The 13,590-nt window shown below is 40.5% G+C and overlaps 1 protein-coding gene across 1 annotated transcript in view; it reads left to right on the top strand.

The window, feature by feature from the left end:
• Positions 1-13,590, top strand: part of LOC311246543 (metalloreductase STEAP4-like) — a gene marked incomplete at both ends in the record, with an annotated part of 69,270 nt that overhangs the window by 14,154 nt on the left and 41,526 nt on the right. Inside the window, 3 exons of the mRNA XM_084336693.1 lie at positions 615-709; positions 1,267-1,420; positions 4,041-4,208. Coding sequence (XP_084192819.1) covers positions 615-709; positions 1,267-1,420; positions 4,041-4,208 — 417 coding nt within the window. The remainder of the gene's footprint in view (positions 1-614; positions 710-1,266; positions 1,421-4,040; positions 4,209-13,590) is intronic.

Below are 13,590 nucleotides of genomic sequence, written 5' to 3'. Positions count from 1 at the left end.
TTTCATCCATTGCAAGTCAATGCCCCCCCCCCCCCTCCATCCATTAACTCAACTGGACTGTCACTGTAATATTTATTTATTTGCACTAGCACTATTGCACTTGGGACATTGATGGTATAGTATTATTATTGAGGACATTGGTACATTGATACTATATTATTATATTATTATTATTATTATTGACATTATTATTTTGCACATGCTGTATTTTATGTTTGTATGCCAGTGGTGATGCTCCAAACTAAATTTCGTTGTACCAACAATGACAATAAAGATTATATTCTATTCTATTCATACATTTCCATTTATTAAAAATTAATATTAATAATATTTTTTATTATTATTTTTATTTTTACCTCCTATAATAGTGGGGGTCGCGGCTCTGTGACACCGTTATTTGGGGGTCGCGGCCTGAAAAGTTTGGGAACCCCTCTAGTCCACTGTTACTTGTTACTGGGTCAGTCAGTATGTGTGGTACTGTAGCTCCAGTACTGTGTGTTCTCTGTGCATGATGTAGCCCCAAGCCCAGTGTGTTCCCTGTCAAAGATGTGCTTGACCTCCAAACCTGTGCCTCACTGGCGACCATCTGTCCGCTGTGTGTCTCCATTGTTCAGGTGTTTCCAATTGTGTCTCTGGTCATGTTGTCTCTGTGCTACCTGCCTGGTGTCCTGGCCTCCGTCCTGCAGCTCTACAGAGGAACCAAGTACAGGTCAGTTACATTTGTTACATTTGAGGTACATCAGTTGGAGTGTGTTTTACACAATAATGCAATAAAGGTCCTGGGTTCGAATCCCGCTTGGTGAGCAGGTTGCCGAATTGCCAGGTACCCAGGTGGGGTATCTCCTGGGCCTTTCTGTGTGGAGTTTGCATGTTCTCCCCCTGCTCGCAAGGGTTTCCCCTCCACAAAAAACAATAAACCCAATGGAAAAACATGCAGAACAGATCGCTAATGCTGTTGCGTCCCTGACGAAGATGGACAGGAGCACTTGGATTGGTCCCTGGGTGTGGCCTCACGCCGCAACCCATGTCTGCTCCCCGCTGGGAAGGGATGGGTCAAGTGCAGAGAGGAAATCTCATCACGTCCCCCCCACAAAATGCATGTGTGTGTTTCCTATGTGTGTCGCCCATCGTATGTGTGTGTCGCTGCATGACTACGCTGCAATGTGTGCAATGAATAAAGACTTCTTCAAAGTCCAGTTTAATTAAATGTAATTAATTCATCAATTAATTAATTGAATAACTAAATAAAGGTTTTGGCTGTTCCAGGCGTTTCCCTGATTGGCTGGATCGCTGGATGCTGTGCAGGAAACAGCTGGGGCTGCTGGCGCTGGGCTTTGCCTTTCTACACATCATCTATACATTCATCATCCCCATACGATACACTGTCAGACACAAACTCATCTCACAGGTGGTGGACGAGGTACAGTGGGCTGGCAAACGTATGTGGTCTGTCTGCATGCAGAGCGAGACATGCCTATGGGACTGTAGGGTATTGGCATATCTGTTCACTAATGCAAAGGTCAACACAATGAAATTCGGTGGTGGCGTAAAGGTTTGAGAAGGGGGTTTACATTTTACATTACATTTTGTCATTTAGCTGACGCATTTATCCAAAGCGGCTTACAAGTTCTGTACGACAAGTCAGCAGGAAGGGTACAACTCTTACAACTGAGTAACAATGTTCATCAAACAGTGCTGAAACGTGGGTGCTGCAGTGTTGAGTGCATAGTAGTGAAGACATAATTTAGTATAGTAGGAAGAGTGCATATTAGTATAAGACGTAGTATAAGAAGTTTGTGTTATTTTTTTTAATTCATTTCAGATATTGATTGAAAAAAGTGTGTTTCGGCTGTCCTAACTGTGGTGGGAAGTTCGTTCCACCATTGTGGAGCGAGGACCGAGAATAGGTGGCTTCTCTTTGATGACCCTTCTGGAGCTCGGACAGGAGTGGGTCTGAGGCGGCCAGAGTATGTAGAGTGGAGGGGTCTTGAGGGTGTGCAGTTATAGACCATTGACCGGAGGTAGGCGGGAGCCGTTCCCTTCGCTGTGCGATATGCCAGGTCGAGGACCTTGAAGCGAATTTGTGCGGTGATGGGAAGCCAGTGTAGGTCCCTAAGAAGCGGGATAACATGGGCTGACTTTGGTAGGTTGGAGATCAGACGGGTGGCTGCGTTCTGAATGAGTTGAAAATGCTTGGTGGCAGTGGTCGGTAGACCATCAAGCAGTGCATTGCAGTAGTCAAGGCGAGACATGACTGTTGATTGGACAAGGAGTTGGGTGGCTTCTTTTGTCAGGAAGGGCGGATCCTTTGCTCAGGAGGAACCAGCATGTTTTGGTCATTGTGGCGATGAGAGCGGAGAAGTTCGTCGCCAATGACTACGCTAAGGTTTTTCGAGGTCAGGGACAAGGCTACGGCTACATTTTCCACTGTGATGGAAAGGTCGGTCAGTGGGAGGATTTGGCCGGCAGGTGAAGCAGTTCTGTTTTGCTTAGGTTCAGTTTGAGGTGGTTAGTCCAGCCGGAGATGTCAGACAGACAGGCCGAGATCCGCTCAGAGACATGGATATCTGAGGGAGGAAAGGAGAGGAAGAGTTGAGTATCATTGGTGTAGCAATGATACGAGAAGGCATGAGCCGTGATAATGTTACCCAGAGATTTGGTGTAGAGGGAGAAGAGGAGGGATCCAAGTACCAAGCCCTGGGGGACACCCGTCTGAAGTGGGCGTGGGGCAGACAGGGACCCTCTCCATGATACTCGGTAGGAATGGTCGTCAAGGTAGGATGTCAGCCATGCCAGCGCAGAGCCAGCCACTCCCATTCCTGCGAGAGATCTGATGGTTGACCATGTCGAAGGCTGCCGAGAGGTCCAGGAGAATCAGGACAGAGGAGAGGCCCTTCGCTTTTGCTCAGTGAAGAGCAGGACAGTGGGGGTCATGGTTGTTTTTTATGAGGGGTGTGACTCTGGCTTGTTTTAGGGAGGTGGGAACCACCCCAGTGTTGAGGGAGGACTTGATGGTTGCCGTTAGGATTGGGAGGATGTCTGGTGCTATGGTCTGGAGGAGTGGGGAGGGTATCGGGTCCAGCTGGCATGTAGTGGGACGGTTCGACGTTACGAGTGTCAAGGCCTCGAGTGTCAAGATGACAGGGTAAAGGATGAGGTTCTCGATTCGGCATTTGGAATGGGCGAGCTTGGGAGAAGTAGCTGCAGTCTGACTGAGACGGTTTGGGTTGGGGTGGATGGTTTGGGGATAAGCATAAGAGTTAGTGAGAAGGTTATGAAGAAGCCGTCAGATACATGGAGGGGACTTACCGTGGTGTTAATGATGCTGGAGTTATGGGAGAATATGAGATCCAAGGAGCTGCCTGCTGTGTGAGTGGGAGGCATGACAGTGGGAGTTAGGTCAAATGATTGTAGGAGAGAGACCACTGTGTCTGACTGAGACGAGTCATGCAGGTTGAAATTGCTCATCAGAAGGAGGGGGGTGCCATCTTCTGGGAAAGAGCTTAGGAGCATGTCCAGCTTGTCTGGGAAGTGATCCATCTAAAAGGGGACCTGGAGGGTCAATGAATAAGAATGGTGAGATTGAATGGATTAGAGACAGATACTGCATGATATTCGAGAGGAGAGTGACAGTGCTGGAAGTGATATTGAGTCCGGGTTTGTGACCGGAAGGTTGTCGGTTCGATCCCCCGGACCGCCAGGAAAAATCTGGACGCCGATGTGAATGAATAACTCTCTCCTGTCCCTCAGTACCAACCGCTGAAGCTCCCCTTGAGCAAGGCACTTAACCCCCAACTGCTCCAGTGGCCAACAGTGTCAGACTGTGGTTGTACTGGGCAGCTCCCAGGTGTGAATGGAACTGTGAAGCAGGGCATTGCTAAAAAAGAGCATTCGTGCTCAGAGAACCTACCCTGGTAAATAAAGGTAAAAATAACAACAAATCTGTATTGTCTCACTGTTTTTCTTCCTTTCCTCCTCTCTCTTTTCTGTTCCCTTCAAACAACCCACTCCTCTCTATTCTGCCGTTCCCCCGCTCTCAGATGAAGAATGAAACGACTCCGTTTGATCTCGACTATACGGAGGCCTGGGGCACAGACTCCTTCTTTGTGCTGGGGATCCTGGGCTTCTTCCTCTATGTCCTGCTGGGACTGACATCCCTGCCCTCCGTTGGAGGCACCCTCAGCTGGAGAGAGTTCACATTCGTTCAGGTCAGTGAGGAGCGGCGCAGCTGTATCAGTCATGTGCTAACTATCAGTGGATCTGATTATGATATTCCATAAACAACTTTCCATGTTTTCACGAGAGTCATTAAAACCTATTGCAATACATCACCACCACCCACTCTCCCAAGAGCCTAGTTAACTAACTACCGAATGCAGCCACACCGTGTGAAGGCCTGGCTAAATTTAGCTCTGAACTTTAAATGTTAAGTTATTAATTACATTGAATTGTGATACCTGGATATGTAGTGCTGGGCAGAAGACTGTTAATATAATTCACAGTTGAGTCAAGGTCATGCTAATCTTTATTATATTATAATGACCGCTGTTATAGTCATAAAACGATCCTCTATTTACATGAGCTGTTCGGTTCACTGCAGTAGATTTTTTCTTTTTTCTTTTTTTTTTTAGTAGAACATTGTTGAAGGAGTTCATTGTGCATGTAATTGCAAGATAGTCAATTGATAAGTGAAGATTCCTATGCATGAATGGTTATAGTACAATGATTAAAAAGTGATTCAATTGTAAAATAGATGATACAATTTTGGATGTACTGCAAGTCACTTTGGAAAAGAGCATGAGCTTAAGAGCCTCAAAGACCACTATTACTTATTCTGGAAAGGCAGAGGAACAATGTGTATTTTTAACCACTTCTAACAGAAGTAGGTTTCACAAGCATATCAGGCACCCAGACTCTCTTCTTCAAAGCTAAAGGCAACCAGACCGACAGCCTACCTAAAGGCTCAGAGTCCTGAGCTCCATCATTCTGGAATGTTGGATTCATGTGATGTGACGTTTGCTCTCGTTTTCACACTTATTTGTTGGATTGAAGAACATATTCACTCTAAAATGTATTGTTTGAGCCTGTACTGACAGTATATCATACTACCGGATCCTACATTTAGCCTACTATACTACACTGGCATGCAAATACTTAAATTAGTATGTTTACTTATAATAGTTTTAGCATTTTTCATTCACATAAATGAAACAGTTAGCATTAGCTTTGCTATACTATACTTTTGAACTATTTATGAATGAGCTACCCTAATTGCTAACCTAATGACCCATCTGAAAATATTAATATCTAAAAATAAATATTACACCAAGTTGTCTCTTGCAGGTCTCAAATTGTTATAACTTATTTATTTATTGATTGATTGGTTGTTTGATTGATTGATTGATTGCTTGATTGATTGAAACCTTAATTTATTCTTGAAATTGAGGTTTTACCCTCATTTGCAATGTTGTCAAAGTAGAAAATGCTAACAATTCAGATACATATAAAAGGGGATCTTTTTTGGCATAAATAGGACAAAACACAGGCCCACATTTAATTAAAAACGGATACTATGGTAGGCAGGTTTTTGATCATTCCAGGGCCCTATTCCCCATACCTGGTTCAACTAAGTCGATCAAAACTCCCATTATCCAGATTCAATTAACACGATGTTTGAATCCAGGCTTTCCCTGTTCCTCGAACGCTGATTCAGTCTTGTTAATTCGAACCAGACTTGATACTCAGGATAATTGCCCGTGGCCGCCTCACCTGAAAAGACAGCCGGTGTCGATCGCAGAAATCCTGATTTTCTAACGCCATTGATTGATTGATTGATTGAATGAAAACTTTATTAACAGATTGCAGAATGGGTACAATACAGTACGGCTCAATAGCCTCGTCGACAAGTTAAATGCATAATCTATAGGCTATAGGCTTTAAATCCCTCATTACCCCAATCAATCAGATTATATTTCTTTAAATGTGCCTGCTAGCAGTAGGCTTAATGGAATGAATAATCGAATGAGATCTTGCTAGCGGAAATAATTAGTTCAACTCTTTCAGAATAAGTAGATAAAAACAAGCCCAAAGAGTATCTAATTGATATGAATTAATAGATACTTATGATGATATCTGTACTGTATGTGCTTAGGTATCATGTACTATATAAATACATGGTTGCCAAGATTTTCAAGGCCTAACCCCCGAGACTTGGAGGCTTGCAGTTTCTCTATTAATCAGGTTTTAATCTGTTTCGGACATCATCCATACATGCATTGAATTGATTAACCTTTGGTTTATACCAGTGACACCAGTCATGTTAATCACCTTCTTGTTCATCATCAGATAACAGTGCTTGAACAGATAAATGCATTTTCTCAAATTCATCCATCAAAACGTCAAAGGCTTGCAATTGCTCATAAATTTTCTCAAATAACGTCCACGTCATCAAATCCGTCAAACAGCGCATCTCCTCAAACATTTTAATCCCAGTTACAATATCACAATAACGTGTGAGTGACAGTGATACAATTCAACAATCCACATATTCAGATTTGTCGTAATTCATATCCACAATCCACGCATAAAGATGCATGGATTCAATTTATGCTTGAATGAAACACAATCCGGGCGCTCCATTAAGCAAATACATCCACAGCGGAGAATATGAAACTAATCAGAGCCAAACACCCAATAGGTTTCATTCATTAAAAACATCCCGCGGGATTCACATTTGCAATGCGCCGTTATTAAAATAACCACATAGTGTGTTCGCGACTCCGAGCGCTGTATATATGACGTGCATTATTTAGGACAAAGTAAATCCATAGGCTGAATATGATTTATTATCAGCATTTTAGGTATATTATTTTACATTTCAAAAGCCCCTCTAGAAAAACGAAGCACAAAAACATAATTCAGAATGGTATAATGGGATCTAGTCAGACTGTGAGGATTATTTCAGGAAGGGAGCTGGCATTTCTTTGCGAGGGCGTGGCCAGTTTATCGAGCTAACTGAACTAAACCCTGCCTGGACCAGGTTCAAACTTCCTGATCTGTTGCCATAGTGATTTAGACAATCGCACTTTGAGGAACGGAAATGTCTAGCTTAAGTCAAGTTATCCTGAAAATGATCCGGCTAACTCAGTTAGCCAGGTACGAGGAACAGGGCCCAGGAATCCGGTGCATCAAAACAAAAGGCAGACCAAGTCCAGACTGAACTCGTTGGACCTTAAGTGTAAGCCAATCGTCAGATAAAGTCCATAATTCCAAGCAAGCATCATTGTGATATATGGTGGTATTTCCATATTTCCATAAATGCTGATAGTCCAATGTCTATTTTGTCTTTCTGATCAAGAAGACCAACCTTATCATACAGGATGCAATGATGAGTCACCAGTTATAAATCTAAGAGCAGAAAAATAGATGGTGTCTATGGTTAAAACAGATAAGATACAAGATACAAGAGTTTTATTTGTCACGGCATACAGGTATACAGTGAAAAGCGGGGGGTCTCGCCCGCAACGATGTGCAATAGTACAAGTAATAATAATAAGAGTCCAACCAATAGAGCGACATAGTGCAATAAACAAGTAAACAAAGTAGGCATATCGGTATCTGTACATGAGCTATTTACAGAGCATGGTAGGACATGCTAGGTCCTGTGGCAGTGCGGTACACTGTTAGCTACGGATGAGGCATTGGGTCTTTATGTACACTGCTATACAATGCTATAATATATATTATATATTATATTATAATGCAATGTTTCTATAAATTACATCACCATAATCCGAAACTGGCATAAAGACTGCTTCAACAATCATCTTTCTCCAAATCATAGGGATGTTTTATTTGTTTATGTATAATATAACCCAATATTTAGTCTCAGCTGACTATGTGGTATTTAAAAGTAAATTTCTTATCAAGCCAAATGCCAAGATATATGTATATTCAGTGACTATCTCAATAGTGGAACCAATTAGAATAGATATACATAAGTAATTGTAATCTCTGTTTCTGGATCTAGAAAATAGCATACATTTAGTTTTACTAGCATTCAGCACCAGTTGATGAAAGCTTCCTGCAGAGCATCAAAGGAATGTTGGTGGAGTCAGCAAATACAATAAAATATATACAAAGGGATGCCATGACAGCCATTCAATGTAGAGACTACCGTAATTTTCGCACTATAAGCTGCACCTGAATATAAGCCGCAGCAGCTAAATTGAATGATGTGTACATATATAAACCGCACTGGATTATAAACTGCAGGTGTTTTAATGTTTAATTACCATATGTAAGGGTTCGTGCACAGAGGGGATTGTCGGGAAAGAGATGGCTGTTTGAGGAAGCTCCCATTTATTAACTTGCAGCAGCTGTGTGCCTGTGAGAGAAGAGCGAGTGAGAGTTAAAGGTGGTGGACTGTAACCTGTAAAATCCATAGATTTAGGAGGTCCCCTAGTGGCCGTTAGCTGTAAAAATCCATAGATTAGCCGCACCGTTATATAAACTGCAGGGTCGAAAAATGGGGGAAAAATATAGTCAGAAAATTACGGTATATATAAATAGTGAAGAGGACTGAGGCCAAAATTGTTATCAGCAAAAACTCAGATTGGGCATCACCCGTTTTCACACATATGTTTCACTCCCTTACAAATAGTCATGGAACCAGTCATCAGCCACTCTATCAAGATCAATATTACCTTTAGCAAGAGCAGATGATGGCCAACTGTGTCAAATGCTTTAGACAGGTCAAAGAGGGGTGCACAGTGTTTTCTATTATCTAATATAGGGTAGCACTTTATAATAACACCCTGTTATAATACATTTATAAGGTATTTGTAGATAATGAACTAATCATGAACAAACCATTTATATACATTCATAAATGATTATTAAATCATTTATAACTATATTTGTATACCATTTACAAAGTATTTATAACGCATTAGTGGATAATGAACTAACCATGAACAAACCATTTATATACATTCATAAATGATTATTAAACCATTTATAACTATATTTGTATAACATTTACAGATTAGTTCTACATTATTTATAACTCATTATCAACATTGTTTGTACTTGATTTGTTCATCATTAAATAATGTTGTTTTATGTGTAGTAACACATTTGTAGATGCTTTGAAAAATAGATATGAAAAAACGACTATAGTGTATCTCCATTTATTTTTCATGTTCAACAAATGATTTGTTAAGACATTCATAAAACATCTATAAATCATTTGCAGTCTCGCTCGCGTGAAACTTCCTCTCTAGATACTCTACCTGGCCAGGGTACTCCTGGGTCCTAGTGCCCCCCATGTTACACTATATGTCATGCACATGTATTTTATATGTTAATAAAATTGCATTTATTTTTAGTCCTAATTCTGTCACTGTTTGATGTCACAAAGAAGGGTGTATCCGAAAGCTGCCTATAACATTTGTAACATGTGATGAAAAAGTAAACAAATAATTAACTGTATTAGACACTTGTTAATGATGAATAGGCTTCACTTTAGAGTGGCCCCCACGATAGCATCTGCAAATGAAAAATAAATGGATACACTATAGTCGTTTTTTCATATCCATTTTTCAAAGCATCTACAAATGTGTTACTACACATTAAACAACATTATTTAATGATGAACAAATCAAGTACAAACAATGTTGATAATGAGTTATAAATAATGTAGAACTTAATCTGTAAATGTTATACAAATATAGTTATAAATGATTTAATAATCATTTATGAATGTATATAAATGGTTTGTTCATGATTAGTTCATTATCTACAAATACCTTATAAATGTATTATAACAGGGTGTTATTATAAAGTGCTACCTAATACAGTTATTAAATCAGTATTAACTAAGGTGACAGCTGAAGTAGTACTATATGATTTGCTTTAAAACTGGATTGACTTAAACCTGAATAAATTGAGAGGAATTGGTTGTTCACTACTAATTTCATGACTTTTTCTAAACAGGGTAATTCACCACCTTTATATAAAGGGGTCACGTGTGCTGTTTTCCAAACACAAGGGAAACGACCTCCTAAGATGTAAATATTAAAGAGTTAATTGTTCCACAATAATTGGAGATTATTTTTTATAAAAAGGGAATGCCAATGTATCCTCCCCAGTTGAACTCCTGGTGTATTGCTTCTAATACAACACTAGGAGTGAAGTGATTGAAAGAAAATCTGGGGGCATGATGCATTAAAGGCACCGGAATTATTATATTATGTCTTATCAAACAAATGCCCTGCATGATCACAGTGCTTGTTAAATGTTACAACAAATAGACATTTTCTGACCAAAATCACAGTCATCGTACTTGATATGCGTAGGCAGAGAATAAACTAATTTATTCAAATTAGCTGCTTTCTCGAAATTGGACGGATTAGAGTAGGAGCTCAAAAACAGTCTGACTTGGCCTTTCTCACTGCAGAGGTGCATTTATTTCTAATCTGTTTGAATGACAGCCAATGTGAAATGTCACCTGAGATTCTGGCACCAAGCACTGTTCCTTTCTTTAAACAAGCCTGACAACTCCTGAGAGAACCCAGGTGTTATTAAATTTTGTATTCAAAATTCCCATTTAATTATAATTTTTTAAGTGGTAGATACCTATCACGACAAGTAAAAGTCTGCACAAAAGAAAACCATTTGTAATTCTGAGAACTCAACTGTAAGTTGTATATCACCATTGAATCAGTTTGTTCAGAACGTTTGTTCACTGAAGTTTCTTTTAGTAGTTTGTTTTTTTTAAGTGCATACAGTACTTCTAATACAAGCAATTGGACAGTGATCACTAATGACAAGTTCAAAATGTAATTTTGTCAGGCCTATTGGAGAATGAAATATCTATTAGAGCAGACCTGGAAGAGTCTTTCAAATTTGGTTATTAACTGGGATAAATTAAGGTTAGCACTAATCTCCCTGAGATACTCTGAGCCTTGATATACTATAATCATTGAGATTAATTATTGAGCCAGTTTAAGTTGAAATCACCCATTACCTGGGCTTGACATTAACACCCGCCACCCGCCAAATGCAGTGGCGGCTCTGCCACTAGGGGCGCACGGGCGCCGCCCCACCTGCTGTTAAATCAGAGAAGAAGAAAATAAAACTTTTTAGTTTTTTGTTTTATAGCACTATAAATAATATAAACATGTTTAAAATGAATAATATTTACTCATTTTAAGTATGTTTGTATTTCCAATGCACAATATAACGTTATTATCTCAAATAAAAAACACTTGTTTTCCTGAGCAGGAAGTGACATCAAGTTTTTTTTATTTTTTTATTTTTTCGTATTTCTCGGCCCGGGCTAGACGCGATAGCGCTCTGAGTGCGCGTCACAGTTTGATCGCTGTATCCGTCACAGCCAATCAGTGCATAACGCGTTGTGCGTTGAAATATGACTATTATGTTGGAATCCGGGCGCGATTTGAAGCGGTCTAGCCAGTAGCGTCAAGAATTTCTGTAGCCGCATTTCGCGGAGACGCTCTCTGATTGGCCGACGCCAGTATTTTTTTCCGTAGCAGAATTTCACAGAGACGATCTCTGATTGGCCGAATCCAATTTCTAATGTTCCAATTCTAGCTTATTCCTAGGTTGGTCCGTTGGTGGTATAGATAGTTGTGTTGTTGTTGATGCAGGCAGCTGTTTGTCTTAGAGCGTGCCGTGACTGCAAGTTCTTTAGACTGTTAAGCTTAGGCACTCTTTCAAAGTTGGTTAAGGTTAGAGTTTGTCTTAGAGCATGGCGATAGAACGTCGCCAGGTAGTTTGCAGTCTGTTCGAGCGGAAATGGACAAAGGAATGAAGTACTTGTGACTGTTGTGTGGTGCTGCTAACTGCTAACAAGCTAACACTTGGCTAACAAGCTATATGGCGGATGCAGTCTGGACACAGTGGACAGTGGTCTGGAATACATCAACAGTGGATTATACACACTACTTTATCAAGGCAAGCCCTCCTGCCCTGGATGTGTCAACTAAACAGTGAGTCTCTCTCTCTCTCTCTCGCGTTTGGATTGAAAATACGTGGATTATGGCTTGTTCAATATCGTCTATGTTTGAATGAATGAATGAATGAGAACTTTATTAACAGATTGCAGAATGGGTACAATACAGTACGGCTCAATACACACAATTGTTAAGGGGATGCAGACCAGAGAAAGACGTTTGTCTTGTTTACATCAGGGTCCCAGATTTTCTATTCATATCGATAGTTTAATAGCTAGCCTTGGCTCGTTTAACAATATGCAAAATATGTGTACAGCCCTGTACTCATACTGAAGTTATTCTTGGTATATAATAGGTCTGATTGTGTAACGAATCGATTCCACGTCGCGCTGTGTGTGAGAGAGAGAAGGAGAGAGGGAGAGATCTGCCTGTGTTTGGAGATGGAGCGAGTTTTGTTTCTAACTTTTCTATTTATATATTGTGTTTCAAGTTGTGAATTAGACTATACTTTATTTGACTGGTTGTGTGTTGTTGTAGTAACAGCTGAGCGACTCGTTCATAAGAGCCGATTCATTGCCGTGAGCGTGAGTCGAATCGCTCACGTCTTGCCATGAGTCGGTTGCGTGGTACTGTACATGTTTGCAAAATGTTTGGTATAGCGCCCCTAGTGGCGAAGCATCCACGGGCCGCCACTGGCCAAATGCGTGTAGAATTCGGCTGTGGCAGGTAACTCCGTCATTCTATCGGCCACAGTGGCGGGGGACTTTTTTTTTTATAAAAAAAAACATTGTAGTCTACAAAAGGCATTGGCAATAATTAAGTCAATCCAGGTGATACTACATAATACTACAACTCCCACGAGGACTGGGTGCGCACAGTGTGCTCATTCCATTGGCCCATCCACTTCGCCCTATCGCGCGTGTCGTGTTGCTTCCGTGTGTGAGAGCTGACAGCTGAACGAATGCTGTTAACGACATGTTAATAGCTCAACTGGTTAGTGCGACCGACTCATCCATAGTTTTCTTTACAGACAGTTAGCTAACGTTACAAACCATCGACAAACAGAAAATGAGACCGAGACCGACTATTTGTGGATGTGCGAGTAAGTATTAACAAACTAACATGTATTATGTAACGTGTATTATTAAACTAATATTACAGTGTTTGTTAGCTAGCTAGCCACATTCATTTAAGCATTACATCACGCGCAGGAGTGGTTTGTGAAATTTTTTTCACAAATCACGACTGCAAGTGGTGTAATGCGTTTATACAACTGCCACATTCATCCAACCTTATTGCTATACAATAAACACACATTATTTACCATACCCTGCTATGCTCACCCATGCCTGTATTTTTACTGTTGTGAAGCACTTTGAACTGCAACCTCTGTATGAAAAGTGCTATACAAATAAAGTTATTATTATTATTATTATTATTATTATTAATAATCGAAGATTTATTGAAAAAACCATCCGCCAGCAAAAGTAGTTCCCACAACAACAAAAAAGACAAGTTGCCTCCATGTGGAAGCAGCTCGGAAGTGCATCCAACGGTTCTCATCCAACAAACTAACACATCCAACTGTGTGTTATTGGAATGATTGATTGAT

This window comes from Notolepis coatsorum (genome assembly GCF_963971535.1).
Source record: "Notolepis coatsorum genome assembly, chromosome: 19".
Classification (NCBI taxonomy): domain Eukaryota; kingdom Metazoa; phylum Chordata; class Actinopteri; order Aulopiformes; family Paralepididae; genus Notolepis; species Notolepis coatsorum.
Note: the sequence above shows the minus strand (reverse complement) of the source record. Positions and strands in the feature narration are given on the sequence as shown.